This window comes from Trachinotus anak, unplaced genomic scaffold (genome assembly GCF_046630095.1).
Source record: "Trachinotus anak isolate AG129_WGS33_773 ecotype Australia unplaced genomic scaffold, CSIRO_AGI_Tana_v1 ptg000004l, whole genome shotgun sequence".
In the NCBI taxonomy this organism is placed as follows: Eukaryota; Metazoa; Chordata; class Actinopteri; order Carangiformes; family Carangidae; genus Trachinotus; species Trachinotus anak.
This window is the reverse complement of record NW_027273855.1, coordinates 15,258,185-15,277,748: the sequence shown is the minus strand read 5'-3', so window position 1 is coordinate 15,277,748 and position 19,564 is coordinate 15,258,185. Positions and strand designations below refer to the sequence as shown.

At 43.7% G+C, this 19,564-nt stretch overlaps 1 protein-coding gene across 12 annotated transcripts in view; it reads left to right on the top strand.

Annotated features, from left to right (window-relative positions):
• nav1a (neuron navigator 1a) overlaps positions 1-19,564 on the top strand; it is a 100,794-nt gene that overhangs the window by 25,686 nt on the left and 55,544 nt on the right. For 10 of the 12 annotated variants that reach the window (XM_071476309.1, XM_071476303.1, XM_071476313.1 and 7 more), the window contains 2 exons: positions 4,573-5,397; positions 18,144-18,246. In XM_071476309.1, coding sequence (XP_071332410.1) covers positions 4,573-5,397; positions 18,144-18,246 — 928 coding nt within the window. Of the gene's footprint in view, positions 1-4,107; positions 4,315-4,572; positions 5,398-18,143; positions 18,247-19,564 lie in introns of those variants that run through there. The other 2 variants (XM_071476315.1, XM_071476314.1) reach the window with 2 other exon arrangements.

Genomic DNA, 19,564 nt, shown 5'->3' with positions numbered 1-19,564 from the left:
TTGGAATGACTGATCACACTCACACTATTGTCATGGATAATCTTTAAGTGGCTGAGTTGCCCAAATGCCTAAGCCAGTGACTCATGCTGTGCATCATCAGCGCTGACTAAGACCACCAGAAAGGTGTCATTGTGGAAAAACTCTCAGACTAGGAAGCCACATACTGTATGTATCAGATTTGGATCTCAGTATTTTGTGTGTAAACAGGACATTAATAGCTATGTCATTGTGTTGGTGCATTACCAGCATGAGTGCGACTGTAAGCCTTCCCTTGTGTATGTGTGTGTCATGGTCTGGTATTCTTCAGTGTGTCCTGTGGACCCCATGCATTAGCATGTTAGCGGACATAAGCAAACGTAGCAGGAGTGGCGAGGCAGTGACAGGATATCCCCTCTCTGTCTTACTGGCTTCCTCTGCTCCTCTGGCACACATACAGAGATCCTTCCTCACCCCATCCTCTTCCTCCTCCTCCTCCTCTCACTTTCCTTTCGTTGCCTTGTTTTCTGCGTTTATAATTTCACATTCTTACATTCCTTCTACTTTGTCCTCACCCAGTAGCATCCAGTAGGCCTCTTTCATGGTGTCTGTTATCCTGACACGCTCCCTCTTTCTTCGTCTTCTATTCTCAATCACACTCTTCTCTCGTCATTTTCTTCTCACTTCTCTGCCCCGTTCACGCTTGTCTCATCTTTAGAGCAACTTTTTTTTTTCTTGTACTTACAAACAAAAAGGCAAAACAAGAGGAACCAAGAGGGAGTGAGTGACAACAGGGAGTGGGTGAAAGTGAGAACGCATGCCATCTGCTTAGTCAAATGGGAACCGTTCCTCTTAAAGTTTAAAGCGCTCTGATACAATTAGTTACATCCAGTGCAGCAGCGCTTTCCTCTTCTCTCACAGTACTTTTCCTTTCATAGCTGGAGACCTTGTGTAACCTTGTAAACATGCGTATAATGCACCACAAAGTGTCTGTGTGTGTGTGTCCTCCTGGCTGCATGGCCGCTCTGTAAAAAATACAGGGGCGAATCTGTTCCAAACTGTTTAGAGATGCAAGGGCAAATATACTCATGCAAAGCACCTCTTTCTGCCTGTCAGTCTGTCCCTCTCTCTTTCTAATTCACTCTCTGATTTCAATCTATCCATTCATCCCTATATCTCTGTCTACCTGTCTCCCTTACCTTTACTAAGCTTTGCTTAAAAGTGTCTTTATGTGTGTCTGGAACTGTTTGCCCATCATCGTAGCAAATTTCCCAAGGCTCCAGCCACTGTGGTTAGGCCACAAAGTTTTTCACACACATACACACACGCACACAAACACACACACTTCTGTTTGTGTATGTGTCTGTGTGTGTGCGTGAATGTGTAGGCTAATACTGAGCAGTGGCACTCATCACACTCTGAAACTGCCAGCTTCTCTGATGTCAGGCCAGATTGCTCAGGTCAGTCAGACACCCTGCACAGACGGCATGCTGTGTGTGTCTGAGTGTGTGTGTGTGTGTGTGTATGTGTATGTGTATGTGGAGTTAGAGAGAGACTAAGCAGAAAGAGAGGGAGAGAATATATGTTTACATCAGCCATATATTAAAGTGATTAGACTGTGGAGCCAGAGAGACGAGTAGTGGAACAAACAAGTAGCTGTGTGCTGCCAACACACACGTTACCTGTGTGTCCATGTGCTTTCAAGAGCACTGATGCGTATCTTTGCCCCTCGTGCATCTGTGCTCCACACAGACCTGCCTTGTGCGCGGTCACTCTCATTTGACCAACCTTAATCCCTCATCAGGGAGGTATAAGAGCTGACGTACAGCACCTATTAGCCTTAAATTACATCCCTTAGCCCCCTACTGGCCTGCTACCAGCCCCCAGAGCCCCCATAACTGTCACCATGCAGCTCTGGCCTCAGAGTGGCATAAGCAGCTCAACATTGGCCCTTTATTAAAGCTAGCTGCTTCTAATTAATGGCTTTAGCCTTTACACAATAAAACAGCTAATGTTATGTCTGTGTTTTTGTCTGCTTCTCAGCTCCTGTATGGAACACACTCATTCAAGGCCAGATGGATGTTAAGTTGTTGGCAAGTGCACTGTGCGCGTACCTTAATGATTGTCGTTGTCATTTTTAAGTCCAATTGGCGCCAGTTTGGTTGCTGTTGAAAAATGAGCCGTTTTTAAAGTACCTCTCTAAAACTGAGTGTGGAATGTGAGCAAACAGGACATTGCCTGTTTTCCCTCTGGTTTAGAGTCAACCGATTTATGCAAATGGAACAGAAAATGGGCGTTAGCCCAACAGGCTGTTTGTCTGAACTACTAACGGTTTGAGGCCTGATAACATCATAGCTGTAGGCTTTGCTGCATGCATATGTGAGAAAGTGAGGTGCACTAATGGTGCATATGCACTACTAAAGTTAAACAACAAGACCTGTATGCAGACAGGATGCATTAATACACAAAAACAAATTGTACTGCAAACAGTTGTATTGATTGTTAATGAGTTATTATGGACTTAAAATTCATTTTATGCCCTGTCATCATGATTACCTCTAATGGAAATGAAGGCAGATGAGAAATGACGGCATCATTCTATTTCTCTGTCTCTGTTTATGTCCCTCTGTTATCGGATCTCCACCCAGCCCTTTGTGTTAAGAGGAATTACAGGAATAGATTCTGTAGGTATTTGAAGCAACGTAGGCGGGTCGAGCAAGAGTGATGATGGCGGTAAAACAAGGGAATAATAAAGAGGACGGGGTGGATGAGGATGGAGAGGAATCTGAGCTACTTCTGTGTCTTGTGTTCTTCGTCATCTCATCTTGAGCGATGAGATGACGTAGCTGAACGTGCCAGAGCTAAGCGAGATCCCTGGATGCGAGCTGTGGCTTCTCTGGGTCTGCCTCATCAATGTGACACACTCGCAGAGACAGACCCACGCACACGCACACACACACTCGCACACTTGCAGGGGAGGATTGACAAAAATATAGACACACACTCATTCACACTCCCACACATACACATGGGCGCTTGTTTTAAACAACTGAAGTATCATTATGGTTGTGCTGATGGATGGATTGTGATAGAGATAATGATGAATCCATACCCTGCAAACTTAATGGAAGGAAATGAGAAAAGGGCAATGGAGATGAAAAAGAGGTAATGTGAGGCAGGTGGGGGGTTGTGTGATGATCATTTGAGGTCTGTTGGCTACTAATTGAAGCATAATTAGTGACTGACCCATCCCATTGTGTGTTAGGGATTGGTAAATGTGTGTCCTGCTCTCCCCTCCCATGCTGATCCTGCAGTCACGGCTGGTTTTCAGATAATTTGAATCAGCTTAATCATGGGTGGGCCTCTTGTGATTAGGACTCATAAGAAATTCTGAATGTGAATGGATGAATAGAGCAGCTAATGTGATTATGAAAGATTGGATGTGCATGTCTGAGTGTGCAGGGGGTCTTTTTTCTGGCTGCAATATTTGGCATCCAGGATAATTTGAGTCCCCCGCAGCTGATCTTAAAATAAACTTTCTTTCTTTCTTTCTTTCTTTCTTTCTTTCTTTCTTTCTTTCCTTCTAAAAGAAAGAAAGGAGATAAGAACAAAGGGATTAACTGGCAAAGTGGACAAGAAGAGAAGAGTGACTTAGTGAGAGAACTCTTTAAAAGGATGTGAGGAAAAAAGAGAGCTGTTGTTGCAACACAGGAACAGGGAAGAGTTGAGTTTATACAAGATGCTGGTAATTTATCGCCAAGCCCTTATGCTCGCGCTCACTGGTGTGCAGCATAACACAGCATCTGCGGAGTGTGTTTGAGAGAGAGAAAGCGACGGAGAGAGAGAGAGAGAGAAAGAGAGAGAGAGAGAGAGAGAGAGAGAAAAGGAGAGAGGGAGACGATTGGCGGGTGAGTCAGCCAGTGGGAGGAGAGAGAGTGAGAGACAACAAGAAAGAAGGAGGGAAGGAAAGAGGAGGAAGAAGGAGAGGGAGGGTGAATGAGCCAGCGGGGGTAGAGTGAGCAAACCAGCGAGTGATAGAGAGGTAGAGGGAGGAGAGAGAGAGAGAGAGAGAGAGAGAGAGGAGGAGGAGGGGGGATGTTGCTGCTGCTGCTGCTGCGACTCTTTCTCCTGTCAGTCGGCTGCTGCTTGCCTGGCAAGCAGGAGGGAATACAGAGCAAGCGAGAAGCAGAGGGGGAGACTGAGGAAGAGGCTGCTCAATGCTGTATTTTATTCTAGCAGCGCTATTGTCATATGTGTGACACAGGGAGCCGCATACGCGCCGTGAGGGAGTGGATTTAGACGCTAGACACAGATCTTCAGATCCATGGATTACCAGCAGTGAGTAAGGGTGACTGCTACTGCCACTCTACTAACCCACTCATCATTTTCAACAGAGGGGTGAACCCACAGTCTCACACAGCGGGGAGTCTGGCTCAGTCTGGACCCAGTGGAGACAGAGAGGCAAAGAGGGAGAACAAACCAGACGGCCCTGGGGTTTTTACACCTTTCTTTCTCCCCTTTCTCCCTCCATTTCTTTCAGTCTGCTAGTCTGTATTTCAGAGTGTGTCACTGATGCTGTTGCTTGGCTCTCTGCAGGGGGGATGCTGGAGGCTAATGTGGCTAACATTAGCATGACGGCTAAGCCCAGAGAGTTGGACCTCAGGTCTGCTGCTGTCTCCTGCCAGGACACTTCGGCCCAGGCCATGGCCTCTAGGAAACCCCCGCCCAAACCCTCTGCTCTGCCCCAGGGACCTTCACGTCCCTCCGGGTCAGAGCTCAAGGTCTACCGGCCCACCTCTGGATCTATCCCAATCCCAGTCCCTAATCCGTCTGGTCTCCGCAAGCAGCGATCACTTAGCAACTTGTCTGTGCTCACCGATGCTGAGAAGAAGCTGCACCTGTACCAATGTCCGCGGTGGAATGATGATACAAGCCGGCCTGGCGCTGGCCCCAACAAAGCAGGCCAGACTAAAACAGGGCAGGCTGGGGGTGGGAGACCACCACTCTCCCGGACCCTTTCAAAGTCAGAACAGTCTCTTTTCCAAGGAAAGACAAAACCTCTCTGCTCCCCGGGTGTGACTTCCAATGCAGGAAAACCAAGTCGAATCCCTGCCCCTGGTAAACCACGGGGACCTTATGCTGAGGTCAAGCCCATCAGCAAGGCCTCTGAGGCGGGCCAGAGTGCAGACACAGACCCTGCTGGCCACCCAACCAAAGCCAACTCCAATGGAGCTGGGAGTCCTGGGACTAATGGCAAAAAACCAGGGGAGAAGGGGAAATCTGCAGCTCTGTCAACAGAGGAAAAGAAAGAGAGGAAAGGGGTAGAGGGGGAAGACAATAAGGGCTTTCTGAAGGTGGACCCAGAGTTAGTGGTGACAGTTCTTGGAGACCTGGAGCAGTTGCTCTTCAGCCAAGTGCTTGGTGAGTCCACCATTTCTATCCCTATTTTGCATGTCAACATACTGGTTCAAGCATGAGACCTAATATACATCACTCAGGACGGAATACAATTATGTCACCAAGTTCGCTTTCTTATTGGTTCAGTGGACATTAAATAACATAAACATCCTCTCCTCTCTTCTCGTCTGTTCTCCACACCCAAACTGTTCCCTCCAGCTCTGGCTCTAGCCTCAGCATCAACAGTGAATTTTAAATGAGTTCAGTCTCTATTGCAGCAGAGCATAATGTCAGTGTGTTTTTCTAAGTGCTTTTTACCACATGATGGTGAGAGCGCTCACTCTGTACCAGCCACATGTGCTTCGTTCATGTGTGTAAAATTGATTTAGGTTGCATGTATTTTTGCTCAGATATCTGTGTGTGTATATGTACCAGCACTGTGTGCTCCCATGAAGCAGCTGAAGTAAGCATTTCCAGAGGGCTGACATTGTTTTGTTGTTGATTCATTAGGTAGCGCTGGAGTGTTTTGTCCTAGTCTCATCTGACCCACTGCCACAGTGAGCTAGATATAGATTAACCTACCAAACACCTCCCTCTTATTTTCTCATTATAACATCATAAATCTATCAGTTTCTCTTTCATACACACATCTACATCCACAACTATGTCAGAAAGAGTCTATGTATGCAGTAATTGAGAGACTGAACTGCATGTTTCATATCAGTACTGCAGTCTTAGCTCCTCCTGGCTCACACCAAAATCAGCCATTCGTTAATAAAGGCCGTGTGAGTGTGACTAGTGGGGTGTGTGTTTTCAGTCGGTAAATAAAACGGCTGCATATTGAGCCAGGCTCTGGGTCACAGTGGGCCACATATTTAGCCTCGCACCGCTCCCTCACCCCAGCCCCCCTCCCCACCTCACCCTTTCCCTCCCTCCTCCCCTCTGTTTCCATTGATCTCTAGGCCACTGACAGATGGTCACTATCCACGCTCCCCACCTCCCTCTGTTACCGGGGGCAACGTGCGGGAGGAGAGAGGGGAATCTGAGGGGGTGGTGGCATGGGCAGGTAGTTCACGTGCTACAGTGCACACACATGCCTCCATCAAGACACAGTGTCACACACATGGAGGTTGGAGGTGTGTGTGTGTAGGTGGGGAGGGGAGGGGGGGGGGGTGTCTACCAGGACACTGTGTATCCAAAGTTTTTGGTATTGGGGGGGGGGTGGAGGGGACTAATAGGTCAAACCACGGTCTGAATCTGTACCTATCATCCATTATTCATCTCATACACACAATCTGTGGGTCTGTATTTTTCTCTCTCTCTATCTATTGCTCATTCTCTTTCTATCCCTCCCTCTCAGCGGGAGCAGATAGCATCAGAGAGCAAGGGAGGTGGCGAGAGAGTAGTGTAGCAGGTCATTTATATCCGGCTTGATAAAAAGGAAATCATTTTCTGTCTATCATCATCCCCCTCTCTCTGTCTTAGTCCTCTCAGGTCATTTCCTCTTTCTCTCTTCACCAGCTTGCCTCCTGCAACTCAGCCCCAGATCACAGCTTGTGTGACCTTGCTTTGAGTGTGTGCATGCACTGTACATGATATGTGAGTGTGTGTGTGTGTGTGGCATGTATCTACGCGTGACCTTGTTCCAGTCCTCATTGTGATGTTGCTGGCCACACCTACGTCAGGCAGCCAGGTGGGGTGGAGGGAAAAACAGACAGAAAGAAAGTAGAGGGTGTAAGAATTGAAGTAAATGGAAAGTGAAAGGGCAGAACTTTCACAGAGGGAGATTAATAAGGGTGGGTGATCTTCTCAAAAAAATATTTTTGACACACAATCAAGTTACCACCGCAGACACCCCTTTTTATCATTTGTTTTTAATGATTCGGGACCTCATGAGATACAGATGAGTGGGGTTGTACCAACCTGAGTGAAACACTCTCTGCATGTTCCTTCAGATGCGCTTTCAGAAATATGTGTCTCTACTGACATTGAGTCCTTTTTTCAAATATGTCACGCATGAAAGAGACCCTATGATAGAGGCACGTGCATTAATTTGGCCAATCACCACAGCCATCTAGTAGGTGGTCATTCTGTTGGCTTGTGAACGCAGTGTGTTGATTTGCTTTATCAGGATATAAAAATTGTCAGATTCCACCCCTATGAGAGAGACAGACAGAGAGACAGAGCGAGAGAGATACAGAGAGACAACAGAAACAAAAACTGGAGTAAAATAAAGGCAACAGCCAGTATCCCAAATTTCTATCTGGTATCTCTGGTGACCAAATGTAACTTTGGGTCATTACAATTTACCAGAACCTGTCCGAGGTTTATCATAGAAACCACAGCGGGTGTGTTGGTTAATTGTGTGTGTACACTCATGCGTTGTGTATGTGTGTGTTTATGTGTGTGGGTGGATGTGTGTGTTAGGGAAAGGTTAATTGTAACTTGCCCTGTAGCTTGCGGCTGTGGGCTCATCCTTTATCATATCTGCTTCTCCATTTCCGATGGGACGCGCAGCTAATTGGTTTCTGCTCCGCATGCTCTGTCATAGGAAGATAGATTATGGATGTTCAATGGATCATTCCCAGTGATCCACTCCTCCCTTTCCCATACATAGTCCCACCTTACCCTCATCTACGTCCTACATACATGAAAACAATGTGAGCCCATACTGTATGGTATTATATATCATGATGAATTGACTTTAACTCACTCATAGCCTGTTGGAAGCTAAATGTTAGCTGTTAGCTACAGGGAGTAGAATGTGTGCCTGTGTCTTGTGCATGTCTTGTTGCATGACAGCTAGCAGCATGTGCTGTGACACTGTCCTGTTTAGGCTACAGTGGAGGGCAAAGATAATGGAGAACGCCAAGGAGGTCTAGTTAGGATGTATAACCCAACAACATAAAGAAAAGGAAAAAAAAACAATCTTGGATACTTTAAGGTTAGGCCTACATGTTTATCTTGTGAGGCGATTTAGGATTAGTGTTAGTATTATCTGTTTTTCTTTAATCGGACGTACATGTTTAACCACTGAGCGATGAAGAGCTTTTTGCTAATTCGATTTAGAGAATTACTTGACTTGTGTGTCCACAGGCAGTAGCTCTGGACATCTAGCAGTAATTCCCTTAAATGCAGCATGTATTATAAGATATATTTCGTTAGCAGCTTTAGCAACCAAGAAGAATAGAATAATGGAGTCTGAACCTGTATGGCACCTTGTAAAGTGTCTACTGCATGGGCTGTGAAGGTAATCTAAAGCACTGAACCTCAGATGTCCCCCACTAATGACACCTTCCGGTCCCATTCAGCACCCATAATGAGGTGTGTGGGAGAGGGTAAGCTCCCTAAAGGAATAGCCTTTCCCAGCATGGGGCATGGTTTAGAGAAGATCCAGTCTAAAGACACCAGCAAGCATCCAGATTAGGCCTTGCATAAAGATAATGAGAAGATTCAGCCTCCATTCCACTAATCACAGATCTATCACCCTGGAAAAGGCCAGCCACCAAGACTAAAACGAATTACAGATTAAAGCCAAAAGGACATCTGTTTGGATGGAGATTTGGGTATTTAGGAGAATTTTACTTTATGAAGGATCGGATAGAGAATATAGATTTAGTTTAGAAGATTGGAGATGTTGTGTGGGTTTTGGTGTTGAGCTGAACTCATTGTGGAAATTGGGGGACTGTGCCGCATGTGAGGATGATGAAGGCTCAGCTGAAAAGAACCAAAAAGCAACTCGGTGACACATGAATGCTCATGAAGGCAGCCTTGACTGCCAGCGTGCTTGTTATTTTAGTGTGACATTGTATTGTGTGTGTGGGCACGTTTGTGTGGCTGATGGTTACTCCTGCATCCTCGTCAGCTGTCTGTGGAACAATACACCCTACAGAGGAATCGACAAAGCCTTAAAAAGAAGACGCGCACGAACAGGCAAACACGGGCGCAGACACAAGCCTGTTCAAGAGAACTTAACAGCGCTGCAGGAAATAACAACAAAGCAGTGCAGCTTTAAAGCTCACACATGCTCACACACGCAAATTCAGCGCGTGTCACATTCAGTCACTGATACCCACTCCTATCTACACTCCCGTGTATTCATCCTCTTGGCCGTGGCAGCGTATTTTTCATACTCCGACCCTGCATTGTGATCACAGCGCCGAGGCTCTAATGTGATGCGGGTGCGGACAGAGCGCCTGCTTCTACCCCGAGCTTTGCTGACTGAAGGATTCAGGGCAGTCGTCCTCCCATCGAGGAGGTGGAGACAAGCCGAATAAACACAAACGCCCAAGGAAAAGCGAGGGATAAAAGCATCCTTCCAGTTCTCTCTCTCCCTCTCTCTCCCTCTTTCTCCCTGTCTTCCTCTTCTTCTCTTTCAGCTCTGATGTGAGTTGACGGGTAACAGTGTTCTGTCACCAGTCAGACAGCAGAGAGGATATTTCTGGTACGAGTTGTTTAAGGAGGAGGACAGAGGACATCTTTTTACTCTGACAGAAATTTTGTGACCCTGAGTTTTCAAAGATAGGAAGAGTGTTCACACATATGGGTGCATGTATGATTATGCATTTTTCTCTATGGGTGTTTGTGTTTGTGTGAGTGAGTGTGTGTGTGAGTGTGTGTGTGTGTGTGTGTGTGTGTGTGTGTGTGTGTGTGTGTGTGTGTGTGTGTGTGTTTACGGTGCTTTGTGGTCAGTCTCTAAGGACTTAATGCAGGAGCCATTGCATTAGTGCTGTCTGCTTCCTGCCATCTTCCACCTAAATCATATTACTACTCTCTGTGTTTTTGTCCCATCAGCTCTTACACAACACACACACACGTTGCTTATCACTAAAAAAACAAGCGAGTTATTATGTGATTATACCATTGATAGTATAGTCTGTTTATTTTCCAGCCATCACTGTGACACTGGCAGGGCTGTATATTTTTTAATTTCTTTGATGTTTGTATTGATGTTTGAAAGATTTAAGTGTTTATTGATGTCTCTGGAGCACTCACACTTACACTTTACGTACAACGAGTGTCACGGGAAAATTACCACTAAATTGCTACAGGATGAGACAGCCAAGCAAGTACTTAGCTCTGATATGATGATGAGCTAGAGAATATGGATTAAGAAAGGATATGATACTAGTCATAAATGTTGTAGCCAGGCCGGAAAATACTATCCAAACCTTCCTTCACGTATAGAACATTTCATTTAAGAGACTGCAAGTGTTTCAGTCCCACTTCTGTTCAGTTTCTCTCTTTAGTTTATATATTTACTTAACAATCTTACCTGGTGATAACAGAAACATGGTGTATGCATAGATAACTAATAAAACTGTAATATGATATGATTTACTTACTTACTTAATTTCATGTCCGTGTGTGAGAGGGGGGTAGGTTAGACAGATGGAGAGTTATGCAGGCTGCCTTGTGATAAGGAATACTTAGTATTCATCTATTTCTGGTCTATTTGTGTTTTCCTCTTATTAAATGTCTCAAATAAAAGTGTTTATTGTTCCTGATGCAGCTGTCTTCATGTTCTAGAAGTTGCATAATGTAAGGAAACATTATCAGTCACGCACTTACACACATATACATATGACTGAGTCTTATGACAGTATCTTGGTTAGCCCACACTGGAGATAATACCGATGCAGTGTCAGTGGTGTAGGCTGAAGCTAAAGGAGCAAACAGACGTTACCTGGGAACAGCTTTTCATAACACCTCCTCTGATCCCATTTGTTGAACTATAAATATACAATGGCCATCACCTATTTAATGGTGACATCTTTTTTTGAGTGTGTGTGTGTGTGTGTGTGTGTGTGTGTGTGAGAATGAATATTGAGGCAGCTATTCTTTCATTTCCTGGTTTTATTAGGCTTGATGAAAATATTGAACAAATGATGTACCTTAATATGTCAGGATATCAGATTGTTTTATCTATGAACAGCTGTTTAATTAAGTTTCCAGAAAATGTAGAATACAAAGTTTTTTAAATGTCAGATTTCTCTGGCTTTCTTCCGGTTCCAGCTTCTCGAATTTATAAATATTTATTTTCACTCAGGAGGTTATGTTTGCACCTGTGTCTGTCTATCTGTCGGCAGGATTACACAAAAAGTTTTTAAACCAATTTGCACCGAACTTGGTGGAGGGATGGGGTATGAGCGGGGGAGGAACCTATATTCTGTGGTCTCTGAGTGACCTTCTAGTCTTAGTCTTTTATGATTGTAAAGTGAATATGTGTGGGGCTTGCACTATTGGTCAGACAAAACAATTGAAGCTGTCACCTTTGGAAATTTGTGATTTTTCACCATCTTATGATATAAGAATAAGAAGAAAATAATTAACATACATTATGCATCTCATGAAATACTCTCTTCACAGTCAGACTTCCAAAATCATGTGAAAAAAAGACATCTGTTTCAAACCTATGCGACTGTTTAATTCTGTCCATGTGCTTCACTGTGCTGCATTTTCAAACATTTCAGTGAAGACTCTTGCTTACTCGCTGTCATCAGTCCTTCTGTCTCAACCACAGCGGGCAGACTGTCTGACATGTGAGAGTGGAGCTGCAGCTGGGTTTAAGCAGATCATAAAACACAGTTCCACAGGAAACAAGTCTCTTGAACGAAAATAAACCCAAACATTGCTACACATTATGGTCTGCCTTGGCTCACCACTGGCTTTATTTAGTATGTGTGTAAGTATGTGGCTGCGTGCTTGCATGAATATATGTGTGACATGTTCAGTATTTAGATTTATTCAGATTTGGATTCAAGCTGAAAGTTCCCAAGTGTACACAGGAAGCACAAGAGATACACAAACACACACACACACGCATGCACGTGCACACACACACACACACACACAAAAAAAGACAGACTTTTTGGACAACCTCATCTGCATACTATATGTCCGTTTATATCTGGTGTGTGTGTTTTAGCTTGTGCCTTCCTTCATCTCTCTACTCTTAAAGACACACATCTAATCTCATCCAGTGCTGCTTGGCACAGAGGAATACACACACATGCACACACTCCTCTTTGTGGTTGGAAGTCTAATCAGGAGGGCTAGAGGTGAGATGTTCTTTTGATGTTTCCTCGATGAGGTCTTGACCTCCTTCGCTGAGAAAGTAAACTTCTTTCAAGTCACTTAGAGCTTCCTCATCTCCCCCTCTAAGCGGATAGCGCTCTGACCCCTAAGCAGATAGTGATGTGGTTAAGGAGATATGGCGTATGTTTGTGTTTGGGACAATGTTCAGAGAGCCAGGTTTTGTGAGGGAGGGAGATCGGGGCTGAGAGGATAAGAAAGTGAAGATAGAAGATTTTAATGATGCCCCAAATTGTGCAGGATCCATTTGTAATGTTACTAATGCCTGCATCTGTGTTTCTAAGGAAGTCAGTGTGTTGGTCATCCTTTCTGTCTCCGTTATGGAATCTACTCTTGCACAAGGATTTTCCACTTTTTAATGGATTTCAGCACTGTCAGCACCCCCAAAATGCTACTGACTATCTCTCAATTGCTTCTCTTTGTGGCACATGTACATTAACACACTAATCTGTCGGGACTGATGCATCATTTCTGTATTGTTGCTGTATCATTTGAACCAACAACTGCTCAAATTTGTTGTACACAGATGCAATATTGTTCTCGGATATGCTCATCAACCATTCGTGTCACACATCAGATACCATCTTCAAGCGCTCTAATATCCTGTTTCAACATCCCGGTGAAGCAGATGAACTGTGTTGTGTGTGTTTGTGTGTGTGTGCACAAGTGGGTGGATGCACATTTGGGTGCATTAGCGTGTGTTTGTCCGCATTGTCCAGATGTGCAGGAACGGCTGTATGTTGTAATGCTTCCTGTTTTGCAAACTGTCTGACTGAGGTCAGCAGAGGGCTCAGCAAAAACTGAAAGAGCGAAGACAAGGAATGAGAGTGTTGGTCACGTCAGACAAAATAAGAAGTAATGGACCATCTTGGCAGCACAGCAGATTCATATACACATTGTGACTGGTGTATATCTGGGTTATAATATGCTCTAAACTTGTATGTAGCCTAAAGAAATATGTTCAAAAAGCTGAAACAATAACAACAACCACACAGGTTTTACTAGCATCCTGTTTGTGTGATTGTTTACATCACTTGTCAGGAATGCTGTAATGATTGCTTTTGCAACAGACAAACAGCCACCTCGGAAGTGTTTGACTATTTTAAAGACTTTACATGCATCGCTTGAGGTACGGACATTTTACAGTGTAGTACCAGTGATGCTCAACCACACCCATCTATCATGTGATAAGTGCACTGTAGCCTGAGGGGGGTTATAGTGACACTAACATATGTGCACATACATGGAAAGGACAGGGACAAATGAACTCCGGAGGGAAGGAAAGAAAGAATAGAAACAGGAGCCATTACTCAAACCTTCATTCTTATTCCGCAAAACGGAGGCTCTTGTCAGTGAACGCGCACCTTCATGTGAGGGAAGATGCATGAACACACATTTACAGTCACAATACAGAACCACACTGTCAAAGAAGGATGTGATATTACTACACAAACACATACACAGACACACACACACATATACACACACACAATGGCAGACTACTCCTGCAAGGACAGAGCCATTAAGTGTTTCTTTGGGGAGTTTGTTTCTTTCTAATGGAGAGGAGAGTCAAGTGAGCCAAGAGAGGAAGCCAAGTGGACAGCACTTTCTCTTATTTTTTCACTCACTCTGTCTGCCAGCCATCAAATGTCAACAAAATGCATAACTTCCTTTTCTTCTAAAAGATAAGGCTGGCGATATTTGATATTTTTCTTATTATCAAAAAAAGAAATCCCATTAAAAGACCAAAACCAGAAATGCATTTATCCCACCAGCAAGTACAGTTTTTTCTTGCATATCCAAAGCCTGATATAGCTTATTCCTCTCCTATTGTTGTCCTAAAACTATTAAAAGCACACAAATGAGTCACACTGTTGCACTGGGTGGCACACTTCGTCATTATGAATCAGCATAGGTACTGTAGATTATTTTGAGTCAGTTCAACATGCACTGTAGAAGGTTTTTATTAATCTGAAGGTGAGACTAACACCCAAACATACCATTTACTCCTGTTTGAGTAACATTTTCTGAAGAATGTACAGATGTGTTAGTATATGTGTTAGTATATTTCTTAGCCTTTTTAAAAATATTTTTTATGCATTTTAAGGGATTTGCATCTTCACTATGAAGTGGGAAAGTATCTAGAGCCAGACTAATGCAATGGTGGTCGTAGTCTTTTCATGTGATCTCCTTGCAATAGGAAAAACATTTAAAATGTGTTTTTGTTAGGCTGCAAAAAGCTATCACATTGATCGATTCTGAGTAATATTAAAAGTTTCTATGTCCTGCATTTGACCATCATTCTTGAGCGCTGTGTGAACTTTTACCTAATCTTTTGCTGTCCTGAGGATTCAAACACAAGCTGCTTAACTTTGCTGCTAATTCAAAGACCAGCAATTCTGTTTAATGGCCTTGTGACTAGACCAAACCCCGCGTTAAGAGAAAAAAGGCCTTTGTCCATTTATGCAGTATATTACCATTTGTGATTTTGTTGTGGTGTAGTAGGCAGAATATGTCAAACTGAAATACCCTCTTGCTTTCATCCTTCACACCCACTTTACACAACTTTCCATTTCTTCAACCTCTTTGAAGTCTCTCCCTCTGTCAGCTTGTTTTGTCTGTTTTGACTGACTTAGGATGCAGAGGTTGTCCTGCACAGGCAGGACATGCATGCACTTACAATAAAACTCTCACTCTAACTTGCTGACTCTCATTTCAAGAGTCTGAGTGGGCCATTATGAAAGGCTCCTCAGCTGGTTTCACAGTCTCTTCAGAGCTGGAGTGTATGTTCACAAGTGCATCGAGAAAGAGGCAGGTGGGGCTTCCGACCCAACACACACCTGCATGTGCACACAAGCACTTTTACAGACACATACTCAGTTCAAAGCAGATGAATGTAATTCATCTGTATCCCCAGAGAGCTGCCAGGGCTGACAGGGATATTTGCATCCTTGATTCCTTCAGCACCACCGCTACACCCCCTCCCTATGCCAGCTGGGACAACCAGGGCCATGGCAGAGGCGGGACAGGAAGTCTTTTACAGACGTGTACTCACACACACGCACAGGCACATGCACAATCTCGCAGACCGTATCTAATCAATTTGATGCCAATGTTAAACAAAGCTCTCGTTTAGGGTAATTAAAAACGCCCAATTAAAGCCTGCATGTGTCTGAGTGTGTGTCTGACTTTGTCTGCATGTTGCATGGTTTCTTTGTTCCTGCTCTACCTTTGTACAATTAGGTTACCAAAACTGAACATTTTAAAGCTTAAAAGTGTCTCTTTACAGCTTGAATTTCCACACAGGGCACAAGTACCTTTCATATGAGCACCTTCTGCAGAGCAAAGTTCTATTTTTGTATATGTATTTTTTGTTACGAAACATTTGCAGCATGTGACTGTGTGTGTCTGTGTATGTCAGTGTGAGCAGCAGAAGGTCGGATCATAGTAACTTCATCATCTCTCCACTGAGCTCCCTGTCCCCAGGGCTGACTAATCAATTGTCTGTGTGGCCATTCTCTTTTGGAGAAATCAATCGAGCTTCATAAATCTGGGCTGGTGTAAGCGTTTTTCACTGTTTGTGTGTAAGTGTGTGCATCTGAAGAGACCCATCCTGCATATACATATGTGTGTATGTGAAGACGGCTTTTAGTCTGCAGCTGTTGTTGAGATTGACACTTCTGGCAGCTCATGATTTGCCGTCCTCGCCCATTAGAATGGTCTCTCCCCCTTCACCTCCTCACTAGCCAGCTGGACTGATTCATAGGAGGGGTGGTTGTGAATGGGGTGGGTGTTTGTGTGTGTGTATCTGTGTGAGTGTGTGTGTGTTGTCAGGGTCATATGTGCTGGTTTTTTGCGGGATACAGAATATATTTTTCTGAAGGCTCAGTATTTGTCGGTTTTTAGTTTATCAAAAGGGGAATTTATTTTGAATCTGTAACAAGATTTGAAGGTCTTCAACAATGCTAGCAGCTCAGTGAGGCTGCACAGCTAAATGCTAATACCAGTATGCTGACATACTCACATTAACATGCAGATACAAAACAGGTCTAATGTTTACCATGTTCATCATCTTAGTTTAGCATTCTAACATCGCTAGCACTAAACAAAAAGAGGCTACAACTGAGGCTGGTGGGAATGTCATTAATTTTGCAGGTATTTGGTCATAAGTATAGGTAAACTTCAAAATGATCAACCCAATATATAGAATAATTGGCAGACAAGAATAACTAAAAGTACACTTACATTTATATTTTTTCCCTACCCTGTCCTTTGTTTGTAGTAAATCTTTTGCTGTGCTCATTTGGGAGGCAGCTGGCAGAGTTCTAATGGTCTATTGAACTGAACCTCAAGGGTGAATAGACTCTCCCATACCTTACCACCATAACTCTTTTATCACCACCCCCCCATCACACATAAATACACACCAGAGAGTAGGAGAAAGAGCAAGGGTCAAGGTCATGTGAGGCAGTTTAGATGTGCTGATTAGCACACTTTCTAAATGTGTTTATTTGTATCTTGGCTCTCAGTGTGAGATCTGAGTCATGGCTCTAACCCCTTACTGTGTATGATCTTCCAGCCTAGGTAAATTCTCTGTTAGTAGCAACAAAATTAGGATAGTTTGACGTATTTATAAATTAAAACAGTAAATTGAAACTTTCTTTAGTATTCGGACGTTCCTGAGCATGGATACTATGTCTACGGTATATCACTTAGTGGTTAAATGTTTTTGGTGTTGTGGTAGCTCAAGTGCTTCAAGACGATTTAGAAAATCTCATTGTCTTTTATTGCATCCAGTTGTCCAATCCCCCGAGGGAGCAGTTTGAAGACACACACACACACACACACATACACATACACACATATAAAACAGCAGTGTGGCCAATAGCCCAGCATTAAGCTACGTAGCCAAATCTGAGCAGATTATAGCATATTAGGAAGGGGTGAGACAAATGCCAGTGTGTCCCCTGGTGGGTTTATGTGACAAAGGTTTTAGGTCTATGCTGCCACGGAGCAGTTGAGGGGCAAAAGGGGCAGAGTTCAGTAAGCGGGCACCAGGGCATTGTGACTGAGGGTGGTTGGAAAGGAGGGAAAGAGGCATCCAGACAGACAGAGAAGTGATGTGACCTGTATGGTTTTACAGGACTCCTCTGTTGCTTTGCCAGTCTGACTGCCATCATATTTAATTAATTTTGCTCCAGTGCCATCTGGAAAAAACAACAGTGCTCACACTGACGTTATTACTCTGTCATGTCTTTTTTTGTGAGGTTCTCTAGTTTCACCATTTTTCTCCCCTGTTGTAGATTTGTTTCTGGCTTTGTTTCGATGATTACATATAATCCTACATTTTGGCCACTGGCTGCTTTTGGGACCGAACATTATATTATTACCATAATATTATATGATTATCAGTCTGCATGATTAGTTTTGAGCATTTAGGAAACACCCTTATCATCATTTATTAATTTGCAATTGGTCATTTTTAATAGTGTATTTATTATTTTACCTGTCTATTTGTATATATAGTCAATATATGTAAATGTAGGAACAGTAGGGCATTGTGTTTTGCTATCCTCTAATTATGTAACATGGCACTTCATCTAAAAATATACTTTCTGTGTGTGTGTGTGTGTGTGTGTGTGTGTGTGTGTGTGTGTGTGTCTGTACCCCTGCAGACCCAGAGTCCCAGAGGAAGAGAACCGTGCAAAATGTTCTGGACCTTCGACAGAACCTGGAGGAAACCATGACCAGCCTAAGAGGGGTGCAGCTCAGCCACAGGTCAGCCACATATATAACCATACACACAAGCTCACAGACAACCACACACACATACACAAACAAGTCTGCATCAATTGAAACAAAAAGCCAAGAAAAGGCAAACAAAACTAAAAATCCAGAAATAGTTAGTAAAAAAAAAAAAACAAGCAGCAGTTGAGATGGGCAGATTCTTATTGACACTGCTAACTGTGTGTTGGGGTGTAGTGGTTAACTGCCTGTTTGTCTGTCTCAGATCAATATCAGTATTCCTGATGGACCAGTAGCCGTTAGCCTCTCATTTTCTGCCTGCTCTACTCTCCCTCTGCGTTGGTTAATACGGGACTGAAGCAGGATTAGCTCAAAGCTGACTTCAAAGCCGACCCTGCCAATGCACACTCACGACTCACATTGATGCACACAACAAGACATGCAATACTGCTCTGATTAATTGTATGTGAGCATGTGTGTGCTCTCCCATCCTGTGCTTCCTGTCTGTCATTGACTGATTTTGGTTGTGTCTAGTACGTCTTAAGGTTTTGTCCTTGAGAGCTTCCCTTCCGTCTGCCTGTCCATGCATCTCCTGCCATGTATCCTCTCCCTGTCCCTCAGTGGGAGCTCCCTCCATGAAGAGCAAATCAGCAGATGGTCCCCTGCTGAAATCCATTTCCTTTGCCATTCATACTTTTATCGTACTGTAATAACCTTGAATCACTTCCCGCTGTCCCAGAGGACGTATCTGCTTTGAGGCCTACAGCCTGTCCGCGGAAGTTTCCTGTGCAAACAAGATGTCATATTTCCTGTGAAAAACGGGTGTTTAGACTGGGAAATTTGCATGAATTAAACAAATGGACCGACGAGCAAGCAAACTGTTTTGTCTACACATATTTTCCCTGATATACTCTGCATGTGTAACAAGCAGATAGCCTGTGAAAATCCATTCTATCAAGATGGGTCGCATCCTCACTTTCATCCTCACTCCTGCCTGTTTTATGTTAGCGGTTAAGCATTGCATTTGAAAATGTCTCTATTGACAGTTTTTGTGAAGATGATTCTGTATCCTGAAGACAAGATTAATGTTAATTTAGATGGCAAATGCACGTACTGTCACACAGCTAGAGAGTCAGCAACTTTTAATATGCTAATTCTCATCATTCTCAGCCCAGGCACAAAGCAGTGACGTACTGTGCTGCTTTAGCACGGGGGATGCATGTGATTCTGTTGTTACTGAGTCACATGGAAGTGATGGAGCATAAAACATAAAACATAAAATATGAAAATATGGAGAATGAAAATTAATGAAAATAAACACATGCAGACATATTACTTATGCATGTATACA